General features: G+C 43.5%; 1 protein-coding gene across 2 annotated transcripts; it reads right to left on the bottom strand.

Moving 5' to 3' along the window:
- Positions 1–275: 275 nt before the first annotated feature.
- On the bottom strand, positions 276–21,161 carry STEEP1 (STING1 ER exit protein 1). Of its 2 annotated transcripts, XM_022562979.2 has the most exons (7): positions 20,979–21,161; positions 17,948–18,065; positions 9,323–9,364; positions 6,973–7,111; positions 6,352–6,441; positions 5,447–5,539; positions 276–4,237 (listed from the first exon to the last, which is right to left on the bottom strand). In XM_022562979.2, the coding sequence occupies exons 1-7, from the start codon at positions 21,100–21,102 to the stop codon at positions 4,175–4,177; spliced, it is 669 nt and encodes a 222-aa protein (XP_022418687.1). In that variant the 5' UTR covers positions 21,103–21,161; the 3' UTR covers positions 276–4,174. The 2 variants fall into 2 exon arrangements, with proteins under 2 accessions (XP_022418687.1, XP_089760266.1); XM_089904140.1 differs by lacking the exon at positions 9,323–9,364.
- Between the last annotated feature and the right edge of the window lie 381 nt (positions 21,162–21,542).

Here is a 21,542-nt window from a genome sequence, read left to right as displayed (position 1 = left end):
ACACACCCTGATGCCATACACAAAGATAAACTCAGAATGGTTTAAAGACCTAAATATAAAACATGACACCATAAAACTCCCAGAAGAGAACATAGGCAAAACATTCCGACATAAATCATAGCAATGTTTTCTTAGGTCAGTCCCAAGGCAATAGAAATAAAAGCGAAAATTAACAAATGGGGCCTAATCATACTTATAAGCTTTTGCACAGCAAAGTAAACCATCAACAAAACAAAAAGACTACCTATGGACTGGCAGAAAATATGTGCAAATGATGTGACCAACAAGGGCTTTATTTCCAAAATATATAAACAGCTCATACAACTCAATAATAAAAATCCAAACCCAATCAAAAAATGGGCAGAAGATCTACATAGACATTTCATTTAAAAAGACATACTGATGGCTAAAAAGCACATGAAAATATGCTCAAAAATTATTAGAGGAATGCAAATCAAAATTACAATGATGTATCACCCCACACCAGTCAGAATGGCTATCATCAGAAAGTCTACAAATAATAAATGCTGGAGAGGGTGTAGGAATGTAAGTTAGTTACAGCCACTGTGGAAAACAGTATGGAGGTTTTCCACTGTGGAAAACAGTATGGAGGTTCCTTTAAAAACTAAAAGTAGAGTTACCATATCCAGCAATCCCACTCCTGGGCATATATCTAGAGAAAACCATGATTTGAAAAGATACATGCACCCCAATGTTCACTGTAGCGCTGTTAACAACAGCCAAGACATGGAAGCAACCTAAATGTCCATGGACACATGAATGGATAACAAAGATGTGGTACATATATATACAATGGAATATTACTCATCCATAAAAAAGCATGAAATAATGCCATTTGCAGCAACATGGATGGACCTAGAGATTATCATACTAAGTGAAGCCAGGCAGAGAAAGACAAATGTTATATCACTTATATGTGGAATCTAAAAAATAGTACAAATGAACTTGTTTACAAAACAGAAGCAGACTCAGAAACACAGAAAACAAACTTACAGGTACCAAAGGGGGGCGGGTGGGTGCATAAATTGGGAGTATGGGATTAACAGATGCACACTACTATATATAAAACAGATAAACAACAAGGTCCTACTGCATAGCACAGGGAACTATATTCAATACCTTATAAGAAATTATAATGGAAAAGAATAGAAAAAATATAGATATATACATATGTATGTATAACCAAATCACTTTGTCGTACACCTGAAACTAACACAATATTGTAAATCACCCATACTTCAATGAAAAAAATAATAATCTCTCTTCAAATCTAAAAACAAAACAAAACAGGTTTAGTGGAAGTATGAAAGAGCAGCAATGGTAGGAGGCTGTGGTCAGAGCAGAGTATTGGCTCTCACAGGTGGTGTAGATGATGTCCAAGGAGTTTGTGGCTAAAGGGGGGTGAAGGTAAAAGTCATTGTTTGGAGTTGTGGTCAAGGAATTGTGAGGAGGTTATGGTTGCTTATCCACACGATGCCTAATTATCTCTCAACATGAGGACCAGGAAATGAGGTGGAGAGGAAGACTCAGTTGCAAAGCCCCCATTGGATGCAGGAGAGTAACTGAGAAGCTGGTCACACAGCCCCACCCCGGGCTTTCCCAGGACCCCCCACCCCTCTTTCTCCCAGTTCTTGCTAGCTCACATCTACCCCCACTCTAACCTACTTTTCCTTCCAAATTCAGAAATCGGGGGAAAAAAAGCAAAGAAAAATGCCCTACTGTTTCCCAGCAGCACCTCACATACATGCCTTGGGTGCCTACTAAGCACCCAAGCCATGTAAATAATACGAAGAGGCTAAAACACTCCTCCTGTCCCAACACCTTGCAATACAGGTGAACAGATAAAAACATGGGTACAGACACTACATACTAATGTCACTGAAGCAGTGTGACATTAAATATCTATGTATACGACACTCCTCCACAAATAGCAGATGTGAAATAAAAGACAGTCAACAGATAACTTTTGTTTATCTCAGTGTCATTTCTTTTTATTTTTTTTTAACATCTTCATTGGAGTATAATTGCTTTACAATGGTGTGTTAGTTTCTGCTTTATGACGAAGCGAATCAGTTATACATATACATATGTTCCCATATCTCTTCCCTCTTGCATCTCCCTCCCTCCCACCCTCCCTATCCCACCCCTCTAGGTGGTCACAAAGCATCAAGCTGATCTCCCTGTGCTATGTGGCTGCTTCCGACTAGCTATCTATTTTATGTTTGGTAGTGTATATATGTCCATGCCACTCTCTCACTTTGTCACAGCTTACCCTTCCCCCTCCCCATGTCCTCAAGTCCATTCTCTAGTAGGTCTGTGTCTTTATTCCCGTCTTACCCCTAGGTTCTTCATGACCTTTTTTTTTTCTTATATTCCATATATATATATGTTAGCATATGGTATTTGTTTTTCTCTTTCTGACTTACTTCACTCTGTATGACAGACTCTAGGTATATAGATTGCCAACAAACACATGAAAGAATGCTCAACATCATTAATCATTAGAGAAATGCAAATCAAAACTACAATGAGATATCATCTCACCCCGGTCAGAATGGCCATCATCAAAAAATCTAGAAACAATAAATGCTGGAGAGGGTGTGGAGAAAAGGGAACCCTCCTGCACTGTTGGTGGGAATGTAAATTGATACAGCCACTATGGAGAACAGTATAGAGGTTCCTTAAAAAACTACAAATAGGGCTTCCCTGGTGGCGCAGTGGTTGAGAGTCCGCCTGCCGATGCAGGGGACACGGGTTCATGCCCCGGTCCGGGAAGATCCCACATGCCGTGGAGCGGCTGGGCCTGTGAGCCATGGCCGCTGCCCCTGTGCGTCCGGAGCCTGTGCTCCGCAGCGGGAGAGGCCACAGCAGTGAGAGGCCCGCGTACTGAAAAAAAAACAAAAAACAAAAAACAAAACTACAAATAGAACTACCATACAACCCAGCAATCCCACTACTGGGCATATACCCTGAGAAAACCATAATTCAAAAAGAGTCATGGACCACAATGTTCATGGCAGCTCTATTTACAATAGCCAGGACATGGAAACAACCTAAGTGTCCATCATCGGATGAATAGATAAAGAAGATGTGGCACATATATACAATGGAATATTGCTCAGCCATAAAAAGAAACGAAATTGAGTTATGTGTAGTGAGGTGGTTGGACCTAGAGTCGGTGTCATTTCTTACTCTACCATGTCTCCCTCCCACGTGCCCACACATGGAAGCACGCTCTTAGCTGCTTGACAGGATGGTAGCTCCCTTGGGTTGCTTACCAAGACCCCATTTTCATGCAGATCAGAGCTATCCTACCCCCTCACTTGAATCTGGCTTTTCCTTCTGCATGTACAACATCTGATAAGGGTTGGCGTGCCTAGAGTTTTAACATTTGAGGTAAAGGAAACTTTATGCAGATTCTGGCTTGTTATGGATGTAGAGAGATGTAGAGAGATTCAAACCCTAGCCAATACCTGCCAGTCTAAGAACAGAGACAGAGCCACTTAAAAGGATCTGGCTTGCTGTAACTTTAAATGTAATTCATGTTACTTTTATTTTTTTTCAAAAATCTTTAAACATTTTATTAACTTTGAAGAAGGAATAAGAATAGCTCCTTTAGAAACCAGACACACTGAAGCACTGGTCTATTCACAGAGCTTCTACACAGATGAAGAAGTTTATATCAAATGGACAAAAAATAGTACAGAAGACCTATACACAGAAAGATTGAGAAAAATCCATCTCTAGAAAGCAGGTCAGATGAACTCAAAGACCTCACTGAGGGCTTGGCTTCCCTGGTGGCACAATGGTTGGGAGTCCGCCTGCTGATGCAGGGGACACGGGTTCGTGCCCCGGTCCGGGAGGATCCCACATGCCACGGAGCGGCCGGGCCCGTGAGCCATGGCCGCTGAGCCTGCGCGTCCGGAGCCTGTGCTCCGCAATGGGACAGGCCACAACAGTGAGAGGCCCACGTACCGGGGGAAAAAAAAAAAAAAAAAAAGACCTCACTGAATGTAGGAGAATCACTGGAAAGACACGTAAAGCCTTCTGCTGGGGCATAAAGGCAGGAACCAGTCCATGTAGTCAAGAAAACACTCTTTTTCCTCCTCATCTAAATGCTTGCCTCCAGTCTGGGTTCACAGAAAGGTCCTGATTATTTGAACTGGTTGTCAATCAAGGTTCCCTTCATTTTCGCTTTCTTGGCTTCCAGTTCAGCCTGGAAAGGAAGAAGAGTATATGTCCTGATACATGACATGAAATTCTGATTTTCCTGCCTTATTCTAACTGCCCCAACACTATCCCCTCATGCTCATTTAGTATACAAACTAGAACCGTGTTTCTAAAATTGTGATGAAACTCTAGCAACCGCTTTCCAACCTTTCTGATGTTATGACACACATTGAAGATAATAATATCTGTATGGTAAAACGGGGTAAACACACAGGGCTGTGGTCTATCAGTGTAGGGATCCCACAGCTCCAGGACCCCTGAAGGACTGGAGGAATCAATATCATGACATATCAGTATCCTATTTGTGGCAGAACAGGAGGAAGAACACTGTTCTAGAACAGTGCTACCTGAAGTTGTGCAGTCCATGAAGATACACACAAAAATTGAGAGTAAGCATTTAGAAGCTTTTATAGCAATTTGACAGAGCAATAAGAAAGTAAAATCATCTCATAAGAAGAATTCAGGCAAATTCATTTTTATTGCATTTTATAAATTACAAATCTACTCTTGACAAATTTTAAAACAAGAAGCAAGCACTGGTCCTTCACCTCAGAAAATTTGATAAGCAGTGCTCTAGATCACCATGGCAAGGTAAAGCAGCTCTCAAGACCCACTACCTCTGTCACCAAAAACTCCTCTACAGTCAGTAGAATAGACTGGTATACTTTTCGATGAGGCACCAATGCTGGGATGTCTGATTTCAAAGAAATATCATAAGTAACTTATTATCAGGAAAACAGAAACATAGGCACCATCACATATAGACGTGTGTGCTCAACAAAGAGCCTAGGAATAGTGCAGACAGCGGTGGTGGAAGCAGTGCTTTAAGAAGTAGCGACCAGCCCCATCCTGGCGCCCCAATGTAGCCCCACTGTATACCTCATGCCCTGGGAGAGCACCCATGAGCCCCGATCTTGAACTCCTGACCTTGGACCACAAGTAGCAGATTAACTTATCATTCTCGTTAGGGTTGGCTAACAAGAACTATCATTTGGGGCCTGGATCCTGTGGTCACTATCCCAGAGTAGGGTATGTACTGACAGCCACGGCCCACGGTTAGACACCTGGCAGCCAGCCACACCATAACCCCTGACAGACTTCTGAAAGGATTCCCCTGCCTGCCGGAGAGTCTTTCAGACCGAGGAACCCAAACAGTCCAGCCCAGCGCCTGCCAGCCCCTGCCCCCGCCACTCACCAGCTCCTGCAGCCGCCTCTTACTCATGCCTTTGCGCTCCAGCTGCTTCTCAATCACCTTGGCATTCTGCGCATACGAGTCAGCAACTTCTCTCTGAGGGAAGAAAGAAGCACCCTTAGACCAGCAGTCTCACCAAAGAGGAGCAAGAGACCTCGGGAGAAGTTTATACTCCTCAAATTATGAAATTATTACTGAAATGGCAAGACTCTGCTCCCTTTCAACTCTTCAGCTTTTCCATAATCCGGGACAGTCAGGTTTCAACCGAAACCACATTTAAGTAACAGATAACATCTCTCTGTAAACATCATTATACTGAAATACCATAAAGGTAATTGCTGCTCTTGCTAAGGACAGACTCCCACACCATCAGAGCTGGACTGGAAGGGACTTGAAATTGCTGAGCCCAGTAGTTTTTCAACTGAAGAGGGATGAGGAGGGATTTGCCCCCGAAGGCATCTCAAAAAACAGTATGAAAAAAATGACTGGGCTTCCCTGGTGGCGCAGTGGTTGAGAGTCCGCCTGCCGATGCAGGGGACACGGGTTCGTGCCCCGGTCCGGGAGGATCCCACATGCCGCGGAGCGGCTGGGCCCGTGAGCCATGGCCGCTGAGCCTGCGCGTCCGGAGCCTGTGCTCCGCAGCGGGAGAGGCCACAGCGGTGAGAGGCCCGCGTACCGCAAAAAACAAACAAAAAAAGACTGATCTAGTCCAACTCCCTGCTCCTTATCTTACAGAGATGTCCCTGAGATCCAGGGAAACAGGAACCAGCCCGGTATCGCAGCGTTTCTTAGTAGCAGAGCAAGATCTACGAGCGAAGTTCCTAGTTATTCTGTTACTTAATGCTCTGGTTGGAGAGCCCCCTCCCCCCGCCCCGCATTCCAATTCCCCTGAGAGCAGAAGCACTTACAGCCTCAATCTCCTCTTCCTCTTCATCAATAGTAGACACAGTGACAGAGCTGAACTTGCCCATGTCTTTAGTCCGTTTCGTCATCATCACCTGGAGTTGCAGGAAGAGGAATCAGTCTAGTTTACCTCAAGAGGCTCTGTGAGTCGTGTGTGTGTGAGTGTGTATGTGTGAGTGGGTGTGTGCAAGTGTACAAGCCTGGTTCCTGGGGGCAGGGGACCTCCTTGGGACAGGCTGGCCTATCTAAAAGTGCCCATATTTTAATTTGCATTATATTTTTCTAGTATTTGCCATCAAGGGTTTTTAAAAGTATATTTAAAGACTAGCCTTATTCATTCAATGTTTAATTGCTCACACTGGAAAAAGAAGAAATTTCAAAGGAAGTAAATGTGAATAAAAATCATACAATTTCTAACTTTACTCACAGAGCAGATGTAGGAAAGAAAAGAGAACACATAATAGGTGTTACAACTTTGTAGCATCTGCTTATACACAAAAATGGCATTCTCTTAATAAAGAGAGTGCTCATGAAGGGCAGTTTCTCATGCACCATAATCTTCTTTAAAACTGTAGGGCTAAATCTGTAGCTGTATTAACCCATCTGTCTCCTTCAGTGATAATTACTTTCTTAGGAGGCTCTTGTTTCTGAGTATATATGTTCGTCTTCCCAAAACCCTGGCCAAACTTGACTACTGCTCCATCCACAATGAAAGTCACAGGAGCATTCTTCGGTTGGGACTGGTAGAAGAGTGGCAGCCCGCACCTGCAAACAGAACAGTGAATCTCAGGGAGGCCTCAGAATGCAAATCCCCAAAACGGTGCTTCACAAAGTGTGCTTAGACTCTGGGAAAATTTGTGTTTGTGGCATATACTGATGATTAGCTCTTCCCAGTGTTTCCCAAAACTACTTGATAAGAATCACTGACAGTTGGGCTTCTCTGGTGGCACAGTGGTTAAGAATCCGCCTGCCAATGCAGGGGACACGGGTTTGAACACTGGTCCGGGAAGATCCCACATGCCGCGGAGCAACTAAGCCTGTGCACCACAACTACTGAGCCTGTGCTCTAGGGCCTGCGAGCCTCAACTACTGAAGCCCACACACCTAGAGCCTGCGCACTGCAACGAAGAGTAGCCCCCGCTCGCTGCAACGAGAGAAAGCCCGCGCGCAGCAACAAAGACCCCTCTCAGCCAAAAATAAAAATTAATTAATTAATTATTTTTTAAAAAGAAGGAGCATAAAGGCTCCACTGCAGTGGTCTGCCAACTAAGCTCTGTAGCAATCGCCAGGCTTTCTTTGGTTGGTCATTTCTTTTTTAAAAAATTTTATTTATTTATTTATTTTTGGCAGCTTTGAGTCTTCGTTGCTGCACACAGTCTTTCTCTAGTTGCAGCGAGCGGGGGTTACTCTTCGTCGCAGTGTGCGGGCTTCTTATTGCGGTGGCTTCTCTTGTTGCAGAGCACGGGCTCTAGGTGCACAGGCTTCAGTAGTTGTGGCACACAGGCTCATTAGTTGTGGCTCGCGGGCTCTAGAGTGCAGGCTCAGTAGTTGTGGCACACGGGCTTAGTTGCTCCATGGCATGTGGGATCTTCCCAGACAGGGCTCGAACCCGTGTCCCCTGCATTGGCAGGCGGATTCTTAACCACTGCGCCACCAGGGAAGTCCTGGTTGCTCACTTCTATTATACTTCTTCAGCTAAGTGAAGTAGACCCATACCCATAAGATATGATTAAAGTAGTCTAACAAATCTAATGTGGCTGTAAACTAAAATGCCTTCTTAGCCACTTCCCTGCTTTAATTCTAGTCTGAGTCTTCTGAGAGCCAAGATTGAACTGTAATTCATCAACAAGATTAAACTTATTATAGTTTAATATTCTCACTGTTAACAACCTAAAGCTGGAAATCATATATATCTTTAAATAATAGTCTCTAAAGTTCTTGGGTCTGTAGTCCTATAACAGACTTTATAAATAAGTTTGGATTAAATTACACTATGTGGGGATTTCCCTGGTGGCGCAGTGGTTAAGACTCTGCGCTCCTAATGCAGGAAGCCCGGGTTCAATCCCTGATCAGGGAACTAGATCCCACATGCAGGCTGCAACTAAGAGTTTGCATGGCACAACTAAGGAGCCCGCGTGCCACAACTAAGGAGGCTGCCTGCCACAACTAAGACCCGGTGCAACCAAAACAAATAAAAAATATCAAAAAAAATTACACTATGTTACATTTACCATGTGACCCAACAATTCCACTCCAAGAGAAAACACATGTTCCCACAAGATTTATACTAGAATGTTCATAGCAGCTTTATTTATAATAGCCAAAGCCATTAACAACTCAAATGCCCTTCAACAGGTCAATGGTTAAACAAACTGTGGTGCAATGACTACTACTCAGCGATAAAGAGGAACAAATTACTGATACACATAACAACTCAGATGAATCCCCAAAGCATCATGCAACATGAAAGAAACCAGATGTAAGAGATACATATTGTATGTAGTAGAACACATACTGTAGAATTTACATCACATTTTAGAAAAGGTAAAACCACGGTAACAGAAGGCAGATCAGTGCTGGCGAGGGGAGGGGTGAGGAAGGAGACTGATTGCAAAGGAGCACTGGAAACGTCTATGTCACAGGAGTGGTGACGTTACATGGCTCTGTGCTTCTGTCAACACTCATCAAACTGTACACTTAGGAAGGGCAAATTTTATTATATATAAGTTACACCTCAGTGAAAAAAATAATACTATGCTTAAAAACCCATTTTTGTGGCCAGCTGGTCAGAGATGTAACTTGGTCAGTTGCATCTCTTTAAGAAGCATATTGGTATTTGCATAATTGAAGTTTGAAGGCAGGTAAGATTATAGGGATAAAGATATAACAGAGAATTGTCTCCAAATGATTCTTTTCCTAACACATCATTGCCTCTACTTGCTTATTCTTGGAGAAACCCACACTGTTAATACTTACTTTGCACATTTCTTCCTGTACTGTCGTTCAATGCCTTCAGGCCTGCACAGAAAATGGAAGTTAAAAAAAAAAAGATACAAACAAATCTCATAACCTACCAACCTCACTAGCTCACTACTTCAAATGCTAAAAGGGCTTTTCAAAAGTTATCCTTGGGCTTCCCTGGTGGCGCAGTGGTTGAGAATCTGCCTGCTAATGTAGGGGACACGGGTTCGAGCCCTGGTCCGGGAAGATCCCACATGCCATGGAGCAAGTAGGCCCGTGAGCCACAACTACTGAGCCTGCGCGTCTGAAGCCTGTGCTCCGCAACAAGAGAGGCCGTGATAGTGAGAGGCCCGCGTGCCGCGATGAAGAGTGGCCCCCGCTTGCCACAACTAGTGAAAGCCCTCACACAGAAATGAAGACCCAACACAGCCAAAAATAAAATAAATAAATAAAAATTTTAAAAAATACAGGCAAAACTGAATCAAGCAACGTATAAAGAAGGTTTATACCACATTGCCAAGTGGAATTTATCCCAGGAATGCAAGATTGGTGCAACATACAAAAAAAAAAAATCAATCAATGCGATACACTATAATAATAGAATAAAAGAGAAAACACACATGATCACCTTAACAGATGCATAAAAAGCATCTGACAAAATTCAAAGCCCCTTCAATATACTAGAAATAGAAGGGAACCTCCTCTACCTTATAAGGGGCATCTATGAAAAATTCACATCTACTAAGCCACATAAACTAACATCATATTTAATGGTGAAAAACTGAAACCTTTCCCTCTAAGATCAGGAAGAAGACAGGGATATCCACTCTCAACACTTCTATTCAACACTGTACTGGAAGTTCTAGCCAGGGCAATTAGGCAAGAAAAAGAAATAAAAAGCATCCAGATTGGAAGGGAAAAAGTAAAACCATCTCTATTTGCAGATGATATAATCTTGTGTGTAGAAACCCTAAAGCATACACACACACACACACACACACACACTATTAGGACTAATAAACAAGTTTAGTAAAGCTGCAGGATATAAGACCAATATTCACAAATTAATGGTAGTCCTATACACTAGAAATGAACAATCCAAAAACGAAGATAAGAAAACAAGTCCAGTTACAATAGCATCAAAAAGAATAAAATACTTAGGAATAAATTTAACAAAGGAAGTGCGTAACTTGTGCACTGAAAACTACAAAACATCACTGAAAGAAATTAAAGACCTAAGTAAATGGAATGACACTTCATGTTCATGGATTGAAGCCTTAATATTGTTAAGATGGCAATACTTTCCAAATGAATCTACAACTTCAACACAATCCCTATCAAAATCCCAGCTGTTTTTTTTGCAGAAATTGACAAGCTGATCCTCAAATTCACATGGAATTGTAAGGAATCCAGAGTAGACAAAACAGTCTTGAAGAAGAACAAAGTTGGTGGACTTGTACATAATTTCAAAACTTAATACAAAGCCACAGTAATCAAGACAGGGTGGTACTGGCAGAAGGACAGACATATAGATCAATGGAACAGAACTGAGAGTCCACAATAAACCCATACATATATGGTTAATTTATTTTCAGTGGTGCCAAGACCATTCAATGGGGGAAAGAATAGTCTTTCAATAAATAGTACCGGGATAACTGGATATCCACACACAAAAGGATTAATTTAGATCCCTACCTCACACTACGTACAAAAATTAACTCAAAATGGGGAGTTCCCTGGTGGCCCAGTGGTTAGGGCTCTGCACTTTTCCACTGCAGGGGGCCCAGGTTTGATCCCTTGTCAGGGAACTAAGATCCCACAAGCTGTGTGGCATGGCCAAAAAATAAATAAACAAAAAATTTAAAAATTAACTCAAAATGGATGAATGACTTAAAGGTAAGAACTGGGACTTCCCTGGTGGTCCAATGGTTAAGACCCTGCGCTTCCAGTGCAGGGGGTGTGGGTTCGATCCCTGGTCAGGGAACTAAGATCCCACATACCAAGGTGCAGCAAAAAAAAAAAAAAAAAAAGGTAACAATCAAACCTATAAAACTGTTAGAATATATAAGTATAAATCTTCAAGACCTTAGATCAGGCAATGGTTTTAAAAATATGATACCTACAGCACAAGCAATCAAAGAAAAAATAGATAAATGGGACAATTAAAATGAAAAACTTTTGTGCTTCCAGGAATACCATCAAGAAAGTGAAAAGGCAACCCACAGAATGGGAAAAAATATTTGTAAATCATATATCTGATAAGGGACTAGTATCCATAATAAAAAATTCTTACAACAATAAAAAACACAAATACTCCATTTAAAAAATGGACAAAGAATTTTTAAAATTTATTTATTTTATTTATTTACTTTTGGCTTGTTGGGTCTTTGTAGCTGTGCACGGGCTTTCTCTAGTCGCAGCAAGCGGGGCCTACTCTTCATTGCGGTGTGCGGGCTTCTCATTGCAATGGCTTCCCTTGTTGCGGAGCATGGGCTCTAGGCGCGGGGTTCAGTAGTTGTGGCACGCGGGCTCAGTAGTTGTGGCTCGCGGGCTCTAGAGCGCAGGCTCAGTAGCTGTGGCGCATGGGCTTAGTTGTTCTGCAGCATGTGGGATCTTCCCGTACCAGGGCTCGAACCCATGTCCCCTGCATTGGCAGACAGGTTCTTAACCACTACGCCACCAGGGAAGCCCAAAAATGGGCACAGAATTTGACTAGACATTTCTCCAAAGAAGATACATAAATGACCAATAAGGACATGAAAAGCTCAACATCATTAGCCATCAGGGAAATGCAAATCAAAACCACAACGATACCATCTCATACACACTAGGATAGCTATATCAAAAAGGCAGACAATAGGGCTTCCCTGGTGGCACAGTGGCTGAGAGTCCGCCTGCCGATGCAGGGGACACGGATTCATGCCCCGCTCCGGGAAGATCTCACATGCCGCGGAGCGGCTGGGCCCGTGAGCCATGGCCACTGAGCCTGCGCGTCCGGAGCCTGTGCTCCGCAACAGGGGAGGCCGCGGCAGTGAGAGACCCGCGTACCGCAAAAAAAAAAAAAAAAAAAGGCAGACAATAACAACTATTGGCAAGGATGTGGAGAAACAGGAACCCTCATATACTACTGGCAAGAATGTAAAATGGTGCAACTCCTTTTGAAACCACTCTACAAGGTCCTCAAAAGGTTAAACACAGAGTTACCATATGATCCAGCAACTCATACATATCCACCCATGAGAAGCAAAAGCATGTTCACACAAAAACGTGTACACAAATGTTTACAGCAGCATTAGCCATAATACTTTAAAAAGTTAGTTAAAAAAAAAAAACAACACAGGACTTCCCTGGTGGCGCAATGGTTAAGAATTTGCCTGCCAATGCAGGGGACATGGATTCGAGCCCTGGTCCAGGAAGATCCACATGCCCTGAAGCAACTAAGCCCATGTGCCACAACTACTGAGCCTGCGAGCCTAGAGCCTGTGCTCCGCAACGAGAAGCCACCGCAATGAGAAGCACGTACACCGCAATGAAGAGTAGCCCCCACTGGCTGCAACTAGAGACAGCCCATGGGCAGCAACGAAGACCCAACGCAGCGAAAAAAAAAAAAAAGAATCCATTCTACACATGGATGAATCTTGAAAATATACTAAATGGAAGATGCCAGACACAAAAAGCTACAGGGACTTCCCTGGCAGTCCAGTGGTTGGGACTCCATGCTTCCACTGCAGAGGGCATGGGTTCAATCCCTGGTCGGGGAACTAAGATCCTGCAAGCCGCATGGCACAGCCAAAAAAGAAAAAGTGTTCATCTTCTTGAGATATGGAGACTCTAATACAAATAAGACAAGGGTTTTAAGTGGTACAATTATAAAGAAGTGATTAATATGAGCTAGATATTTGGACTTAATGGACCTTGATTTTCTTTCTTGTCCTTAATCTCCAGGAATATGTGAGATAGGAAAGGCCAAAGACAAAATAAAACATTCTCCCTGGTTGTGGTAGCAGCATCTAAGATGGCCCCAATGATTCTTGCCCCCTGGTATTGACATAATAATGTCAATAATCCTTGTATAATGCCCTCCCACAATGAACACAGCTGACTTGTGACACCAATAAGACACTGAAGAAGTGATGGTGTGTAACTTCTGAGTCTTGGTCATAAAAGACATTATAGCTTCCAACTCCCTCTCTCTTGGATTACTCACACTGTGGGAAGCCAGCTGCCATGTTACGAGGATACTCAAGCAGCCCTATGGAAGATCCTTGTTCTAAAGAACTAATGCTTCTTCCCAACAGTTAGCACTCAGCTGCCAACCATGTGAGTGAACCACCTTGGAAGTGGAACATCCAGCCCTAATTAAAGACTTCAAATAACTGCACCCATGGTTGACCTCTTAACCACAGCCTCATGAGAGACCATCCAGCTAAGCTGTTCTTAAGTTCCTGACCCACAGAAACTATATGAGATGATCAATGTTTGCTGTTCAAAAAAACAAACAACAACAACAAAAATCCATAGGAATACCAGGAGATGAGGATGAACAGGTAGGCTAGGGCCAGATCATAGAGAGCCTTCAGACTTGGATTTTATCCTGCTAGCCAGGATTTTTTAAATTGCGCTCCACAATGATCCCTAAATGAAATCGGATAGGAGAAAGGGGAGAAGTCCTTAATGCGTTGGGCTCAACTCTTCCCCAATCACAGAAGCTTCTTGCTTATTTATACTTCTGGTAAAAATTTCATTTGAAGAAAGGATTCATTGCTTAAAAACGTTTGAAAGGCACTGCTGTAGGTGATGAAGAGTCACTGAAAGATCTGAAGCAGGAAACTGACATCACGCGCATGTGAGATCATTCAGGCAGTAGACGATAGTCTGGAGGAGAGCGGCGGGGGGGGGGAGGTAAGAGGACACTTTGATAGCCCAAGCAAGTGATGTTGGGTACCAGAATGATGGCAGTGTGGCTGGGCTGAACAGGAGGAGGCAGCCACAAGACAGACTAGAAGGTAGAATCGACAGTACATGGTGAGTGACTGGATGTGTGCAGGGGATGGCGGGGGGCAGGGATGGATGAGACAAAGACAGGACTGGCTCCCAGATTTCTGCCCCGGGCCACTGCGTGAATGGTGATGTCATCGTAGGAGGAGGAAAACGAAGGAATTGTGTTTAGCTGACACCTTCAGAGACCTGACTGCAGTGGCTTCAACACAAGAGTTTCTTCTCATGTAAAATAAGTGTAGAGGAAGGCGGTTCCTGGTAATGGTTGAGACCCAAGGATAGCATGGCAAAAAACTCTGCAATCCTTGTGGCCTTCCCTTTCTAGTCCCAGGATGGCTTCTGGTGCTCCAATTATCACGCCCGTTTTCCAAAAAGCAGGAAGGAATGAGAAGAGTAAAAAGGACTTTCCTTGGAAGCCCCACCCAACAACTTCTACTTCTGTCCATTTTACTTGGCAAAAGCTAAGTCACGTTCAGAATCTTAGGGGGTTTTTGGAGTGGGGAGAAGCTGGAATGTGTGCCCTATCTTTACAGACACTGGTATATAGGCAGGTAAAATAGAAGAGTGTTGGAGTGGTGCTGAGTGAACCAATCTGTGGGATTTTCCACGTTAGAGAAATGAGTTTGGCTTTAGTCATGCTGTATCTGAGGTAGAACATCAGGTGAAGAGGTAGAATAGGTAGTTAGATATACAGTTCTGGGCACAAGAGAGAAACGGAGGCAGATCTAGATTTTGTGAGTCATCAGCATATAAGCGTAACTGAGGCCACAAGAGGTGGTGAGAATGGCCAAGGAGAGTATATAAAGAGAGGGAATAAAATCAAGGTCAGAACCCTGGGGAATGCCAACATTTAAGGGGCAGGAAGAAGAATCCAGAAGACTGAGAAAGCCAAAGAAGTAGAAGGAGAATCACAAGAGTAGCTTCACAGAAGTCAAGGAAGGAGACATCATCAAGGGAGGCATGGTCAACAAAGATCCAGACAGAAAAGCACCCACTGGATGGGCAACTGGGGAAGCAATGGATGAGGGAGGGAAGGTACCAGGGAACAACAGAGTCAAAGGAGAGGTACTTTAGAATGGAAGACTTGGAGGTGGAAAGTGACAGGCTCCAGGGCATGCATTAGGCAGACTGCCATATTTTCAGTAACTGGGGCACCCACACTCATCTGGCTAAAGAATAGGAGGGGTAAGATCAGACTGAAATTTCACCCCTGATAAGAAAGGAGCATGCTAAAGTGGGCCCTTGGAAAGACTGTTCATGATTAGAGCAGGAACCATGTCAACCAAGGGGGAAGTCTACCATGCCTTGTGGGTAAACTCTGAGAACTCTGTGGCCCAACAGAGTCACTTGGCCAGAGGTCACTGGCCTGTGCAACACCCGGCACTAAGGCTGGGCCCAAAGCTGGCTCACTTCCAGGATCAGGCTAACTGGATTCCAGGGTTGCCACTTCAGCCTAGGGCCTCCCAGTTTTCTGGCCTACAGGTGACGGCATCTGCCTTATAGTGCCATAGGAGCCTGTGGCCTAGTTGTGTTGTTAGATTACTTTCTGTATTAACTAATATATATACATTTAATACATATTATCTAGAACTGTTATATATAATTATGACATATGTAATAAATATTTTAGCAATCCTAAAGACAGTCAGTTGAGAATTTTCAAAATCAGAAACCTAAATAAAGGTTAATAGAGGGAGAAAAAGCACAAGAGAATGGATTAGCTTTAGATAGGGCATGTTATTTATAAACCTTCCTATATACCACAATGGAGGACTTCCCCAATGTTACCTGGAGGGCCTTCCTTTGTGAATTTCATGTTTTATAATCTGTGTCCCCACTTGTATCCTGTATATAAGCAATTTTCTCTTCAACTACATAATTCTAGAAGCCCAGTTGTCACAGTGGTGCCTGATTTGGTACTGAATGTCGCCTAGCAATAGTTTCTAACTGTTTTCATTAGTGTGGGCTGATAACAGTTTGGTTTCTTAAATAAACATAGCTAGATGTCAGCCTGTAGCTTTTTCCGGTTCAACACTAGAATATAAGCTCTGTACAGGCAAGGTTCTTTGCTTGTTTACTGGTTGTACTGGTTTGGATAGTGTCCCTTAAAAAGTTATGTCCTTCCAGGAACCTCAGAGTGTGACCTTATTTGAAAAAAGGGTCATTGCAGATATAATTAGTTAAGATGAGGTCACAGAGATGAGCAGAATGTTCCCTTAATTTAATATAACTGGCGTCCTTATAAGAAGAGAAGAAACAGAGACAGAAACACAGGGAAAAAGCCATACAATGATGCAGACAGAGGCTAGAGTGATGCATCTACAAGTCAAGAAATGTCAAGGACTGCCGGCAAACACCAGAAGCTAGGAAGGGGCAAGGAAGGCTCCTCCCCTAGAACCTTCAGAGACAGCATGGCCCTACCGACACAGTAATCTCAGATTCCAGCCTCTAGAACTGTGAGACAATTCATTTCTGTTGTTTTAAGCCGCCTAGTTTATGGTACTTTGTTATAGCAGCCCTAACAAACTAATATACTGGTATATCCCAGACTTTTAGGACAGTACCTGGCACACAGTAGGAGCTCAATAAATGAAACATTTGCTGAATGAATGAATGGACTTAGAGCAGGATGACCTCTCTGTGGCATTTGGCACCTGTTGATGACCACCCCCTTCCCTCACTTCTTGAAATTCTCTCCTCTCCTGTTTTCCACATCACCAGGTTCTCCTGGTTATGTTCCAATTATTTTGTCTGCTTTTCAAACATCAATGTTTCCCAGGATTATGTCTTCAATCCTCTCTTCTTGCTCCACACACTTCCCATGTAACTGTATCCCTTCCCAGGTTTCAACTCCCCATATACACCAAGGACTCCCAAATCTAAAACAGATCTAACCATGTCACTCCTCTACTTAAAAAAAGAGGATCGCTATTGCCTAAAGATAAAGTCCAAACTTGTCTACTTTAGCATTCTACTCTGTCCTCACCCCAGGATGCATGAACCCCTTCCTGTAAAGTAACTTAGGCTCTAGCCACAAGGGACTACTTAAATTTCCCAGGCACACCATATTTGATGCTTTTAATGCTTCCAGAGTCCCTCCACCTGGAATGCTCCTCCATCTACTTGGTGAAATCCTAGTTCAAGGCCAAACACAAATGCCATCATCTTCTGGTATCCTTCTTGACCACCATTCAGGCAAGATGATCTACTGCTGTCTGTTTTCCCATAGGCTTCTGTTCACCACACCAGAATTTTATCATATCACAATAGATAATCTGTTCCCTCACTGAGCCATGAGCTCTTTAATGGTATATAAGGACAGTGCCTTATTTATCTTTGCTGATCCAGTCCCTAGCTCAGTGCCCGGCACCTGGTGTGCTGGAGATTACAGGTTGAATGAACTCATTCTACTTGCAAAAACCCCAAATTACAGCTATCAAATGGCAACAGAATCACATCTCAGCACCACTTCAACAAAGCACAATAAAGATACGGCTGCATTAACAGAAGTTAGAGACCCACCACAAATGTATTGGGCCCCAAATGGATGACCTGGTCCACACTAGATGGGGTATTTATACTCCTCAGAACTAGACCCCAAGACAACCAGGAAATCCTAGACAGAGAACATCAATCTCTTACCTCCGAAGATACATAGTCTCCTCGTCTTCTGTGTTACAAAACTTGTGGGCGTGTTTGGCAGCATCAATCACACGGGACCGATCCCGGGGCCTCATGGGCAATTTCTCCAACTGACAGTCTGACGGAATGGAGAAAGATTTGGTCACGAGAGCCACTGAAAAATACCCTGAGGCAATCAGAAGCTTTCAGTGGGGCCCTTAGCACTTTAATTTTTACTATAATTATCACGTTTATTGAAGCCTATTATTGAATGTTCCAACTAAAAATGACTTGGTGTCAGGAGACGTGGATTTTAGCCCCAGCTCTGGCTAATCACTTCCTCTCTAGGGCTCTTTCTCCTTACTTGATTATATTATCTCAAAAGTCCTTCCCAGCACTGCAATTCAAGTTTTCTATGAGTATTTCTGATCCTGGTACACTTGGCTTGTGCTATAATGCGTTAGAATGAGAAGAGTCGATCAAGCGTCCTGGAATGCCTATGAGGAAGGCATTGATTGGAAAAGTTGGATAAGTGCTTCGGAAAGGAGAGAGTGGGTAGGTGGTATGCTATTATATATATGGTATGTGAATGACCCATCCCAGTTAGGGGAGTTCTGATCCAAAAACAATGAAAACATACAGGAAATAAATTAGGTACAGGTATAAAGCAGGTGGAAAATTGATACAATGCAAATTAAGTACATAAAGGATGACAGAGAAGTCAAGTGATCAGAGTGATTGCAGATTCATGGAGGAGGTGGAGAGGGGAGTTAGCATGAGGCAGTTTGCACATCAGCTCGTGACTCTTCTCAACGACCTGCCAGAGTAGACATTTACTATTCCTAGCTTAAAGGTAAGGGAATTGAGGATTAGGAAGGCTAAGAGATCGGCCACGCATTTAATAGGAAGCAGAACAAGAATTCAGACCCATCTCTAAGTGATCAAAAGGGAATTCATTTACTCAGTAAATACGGGAGGGCCTTCTATGTACCAGGCACAGTTGGAACACTGTGCTAAGGATTCAGCAAAAAACGGAGCAGACAAAGACCCTGACCTGATGAAGTTTACGGGCCAGTAGAGGAGGCAGAAATTTTCAAATTAATAATTATATAACATGATCTTGGATAATGATAAGTGCTAATAAAAAAAGTTAGACAAGATATTAAGAGGATGCACAGTGATCTAGACAGTGATAAGTGCTACCCAGAAAAATCAGGCACGGTAAGAGGACAAAGAGTGACGGGGTGCTATTTTAGATAAGGTAGTCACAGAAGGGTTCTCCAAGGAAGTGACATTTCAGCAGAGACCTGAATGAAGAAAGGGGGCATGGAGGGGAAAGGGTTTGAGGCAGAAGAAATACCGATCCCAAAGGCCCTGCGGGCAGGAACATTTTGACAAGACAGAAAAATCAAAAAGGCCGCTGTAGCTGGAGTGCAGTGAGCAAGGGGAAGAGTGTTAGGAGATGAAATCTGAGAGGTAGCTGGAGGTCTGATCACACAGGGTCTCGTTATGGACTTTGGTCTTATTCTTGGCATTACAGGAAAACACTGGTTTGGAACAGGACTCTGGGGACAATGAGTGGTGAGCAAGAGACTACTGTGGCAATCCAGGTGAGGGATGGTGGTGGCTTGGAGAAATGGAGGTGGTAAAAAGTAGATTCTAGATAGATTTTCAAGGAAGCACCTGCAGAATTTGTTGATGGACTGGATGGAGAAGTCAAGAATGATTCTGAGATACTCTGTGAAGAGTGGTACCACTGACTGTGATAGGGAAGTCTGAGAGGTACAGTGGAGAGCAGAAAGTAGGAGATCATGAAGTTAATTTTGAACATGGTCTCCCTCTCTCTCTTTTTTTTAATTTTTTTAAAAAAATTTATTTAAGTATAGTTGATTTACAATGTTGTGAGAACACGGTCTCTTTAAGTGGTCCATTAGACATCCAAATGGAGACGCTGAGTAGGCAGGTGGAGTTTGAGAAGAGGTTCAGGTTAAAGAGGAACATTTGGGAGTCATCAGCATATAAACGGTATTTAAAGCTTGGGAATGGTTGACATCGCCTAAGGAGTGAGTACAGATTGAGAACAGATGAGAGGACTGAGCCGGAGGGCCGTGCAATGCCTAAAAGTCTGAGACAGAAAAAGGAGCCAGGGGCTTCCCTGGTGGTGCAGTGGTTGAGAGTCCGCCTGCCGATGCAGGGGACACGGGTTCGTGCCCCAGTCCGGGAGGATCCCGCATGCCGCGGAGCGGCTGGGCCCGTGAGCCATGGCCGCTGAGCCTGCGCGTCCGGAGCCTGCGCGTCCGGAGCCTGCTCCGCAACGGGAGAGGCCACAACAGTGAGAGGCCCGCGTACCGCAAAAAAAAAAAAAAAAAAAGGAGCCAGACACTGAGAGGGGGTAAAATCAAGGTAGGAGAAAAATCAGTAAAGTGTGGAGTCTTGGATGCAAATGAAGGGTTTCAAGAAGGATGGAGTGATCATCTGTCAAATGCCACTGAGAGGGGATTTAAGTGAGCACTGATAATTGACCACTGGAACTGGTAACACGTTCGTTAGTAACTTTGACAAATATGATTTGGATGGTGAGGTGAGAAGGAAAGCCTGCTTGAAGTGAGGGCAAGAAGGAATGGGAAGTGAGGATGCAGAGACAGCCCATATCGGTAATTCTTTTTAGAAGTTTTGCTATAAAAGAAGCAAAGAAATGAGGTTATAGCTGGAGGAGAATGTAGGATCAATGCGGGTAAGAGGTTATTTTCACGTAACATCAGAGCTGTTACAATATACTTGTATCCGGCAGAAAGGTTACAAAGTTTCTAGACGCAGAGTGGGAGGAGAGTGAGTATATTTTTTATGGAAGAGGAATTTAGTTTTGAGAGAGTTCTGGATACAGAATCACAAGGTTAAACAGAAAACCGAAAAGCTGCCCTGGAGTGGGGCGGGATGGGTACGGAGGATTTTCATGGAGAGGGAAATCCTCGCATAGACTCGGCTGCCAGATCACAGCCAGAGGAAATGCGCCCTCGAGAACCCGAAGTTTAGCTCCTTTCAGACTACTCACCCAGCACCAGGACCATCTGGCCGCATAAACAGTAGTAGACGTGAAGGGGCTTCTCGCCGTCGTCATATTCCTCGCGATCCCGGGTATCGGAGCAGACTACGGACCGGGAAACTACTTTAGGCATAGCTCAGAGCAGCGTCGGAAAATGAAGGCAAAAGTAACAGTCGCGCAGAAATGACGTCATCCACTCGTAGTGAATCTCCCCTACGTAGGCTGGTCACGTGTCCATAGTAGTCGTGTGAGCTTCCCGGCCGTACCATTAGACTAAGATGCATCGTGAGTCTCCCAGAACCTGACCTAAGTTCTCTGGGACTGCTTTACTTGGGACACTTAATAATTTAAATTATTCATTTATATTTCTATACACGTATACGTATGTATATGCATATATACATATATATAACTAGATATAAGAAAGAACTATTTACACTTTATATGCATGATACAGAGTTTAGGTGTGCCTCCAAATATGATTTTGATTGGCTGTATTCAGGATGAGTACCTAATGAAGTAGAGGAATGTTAAAAATTGAGATCTAGGGCTCCCCTGGTGGCGCAGTGGTTG

The sequence above is a fragment of the Delphinapterus leucas genome, chromosome X (genome assembly GCF_059928025.1).
Source record: "Delphinapterus leucas isolate spDelLeu-1000000601 "Yukka" chromosome X, BTC_Dleu_Yukka2, whole genome shotgun sequence".
Taxonomy (NCBI): Eukaryota; Metazoa; Chordata; class Mammalia; order Artiodactyla; family Monodontidae; genus Delphinapterus; species Delphinapterus leucas.
The sequence above is the reverse complement of the archived record's forward strand: the minus strand, read 5'-3'. Positions and strand labels throughout refer to the sequence as shown.

Excerpts from the sequence above, each read along its gene's own strand:
- STEEP1 (XM_022562979.2), bottom strand. The coding sequence starts at position 21,102 with ATGCCTAAAGTAGTTTCCCGGTCCGTAGTCTGCTCCGATACCCGGGAT. Across the intron at positions 6,442-6,972 it reads AACAAGAGCCTCCTAAGAAA|GTGATGATGACGAAACGGAC; the intron begins GTAATTATCACT and ends CTGCAACTCCAG. Across the intron at positions 4,238-5,446 it reads AGAGGCGGCTGCAGGAGCTG|GCTGAACTGGAAGCCAAGAA; the intron begins GTGAGTGGCGGG and ends CTTCCTTTCCAG.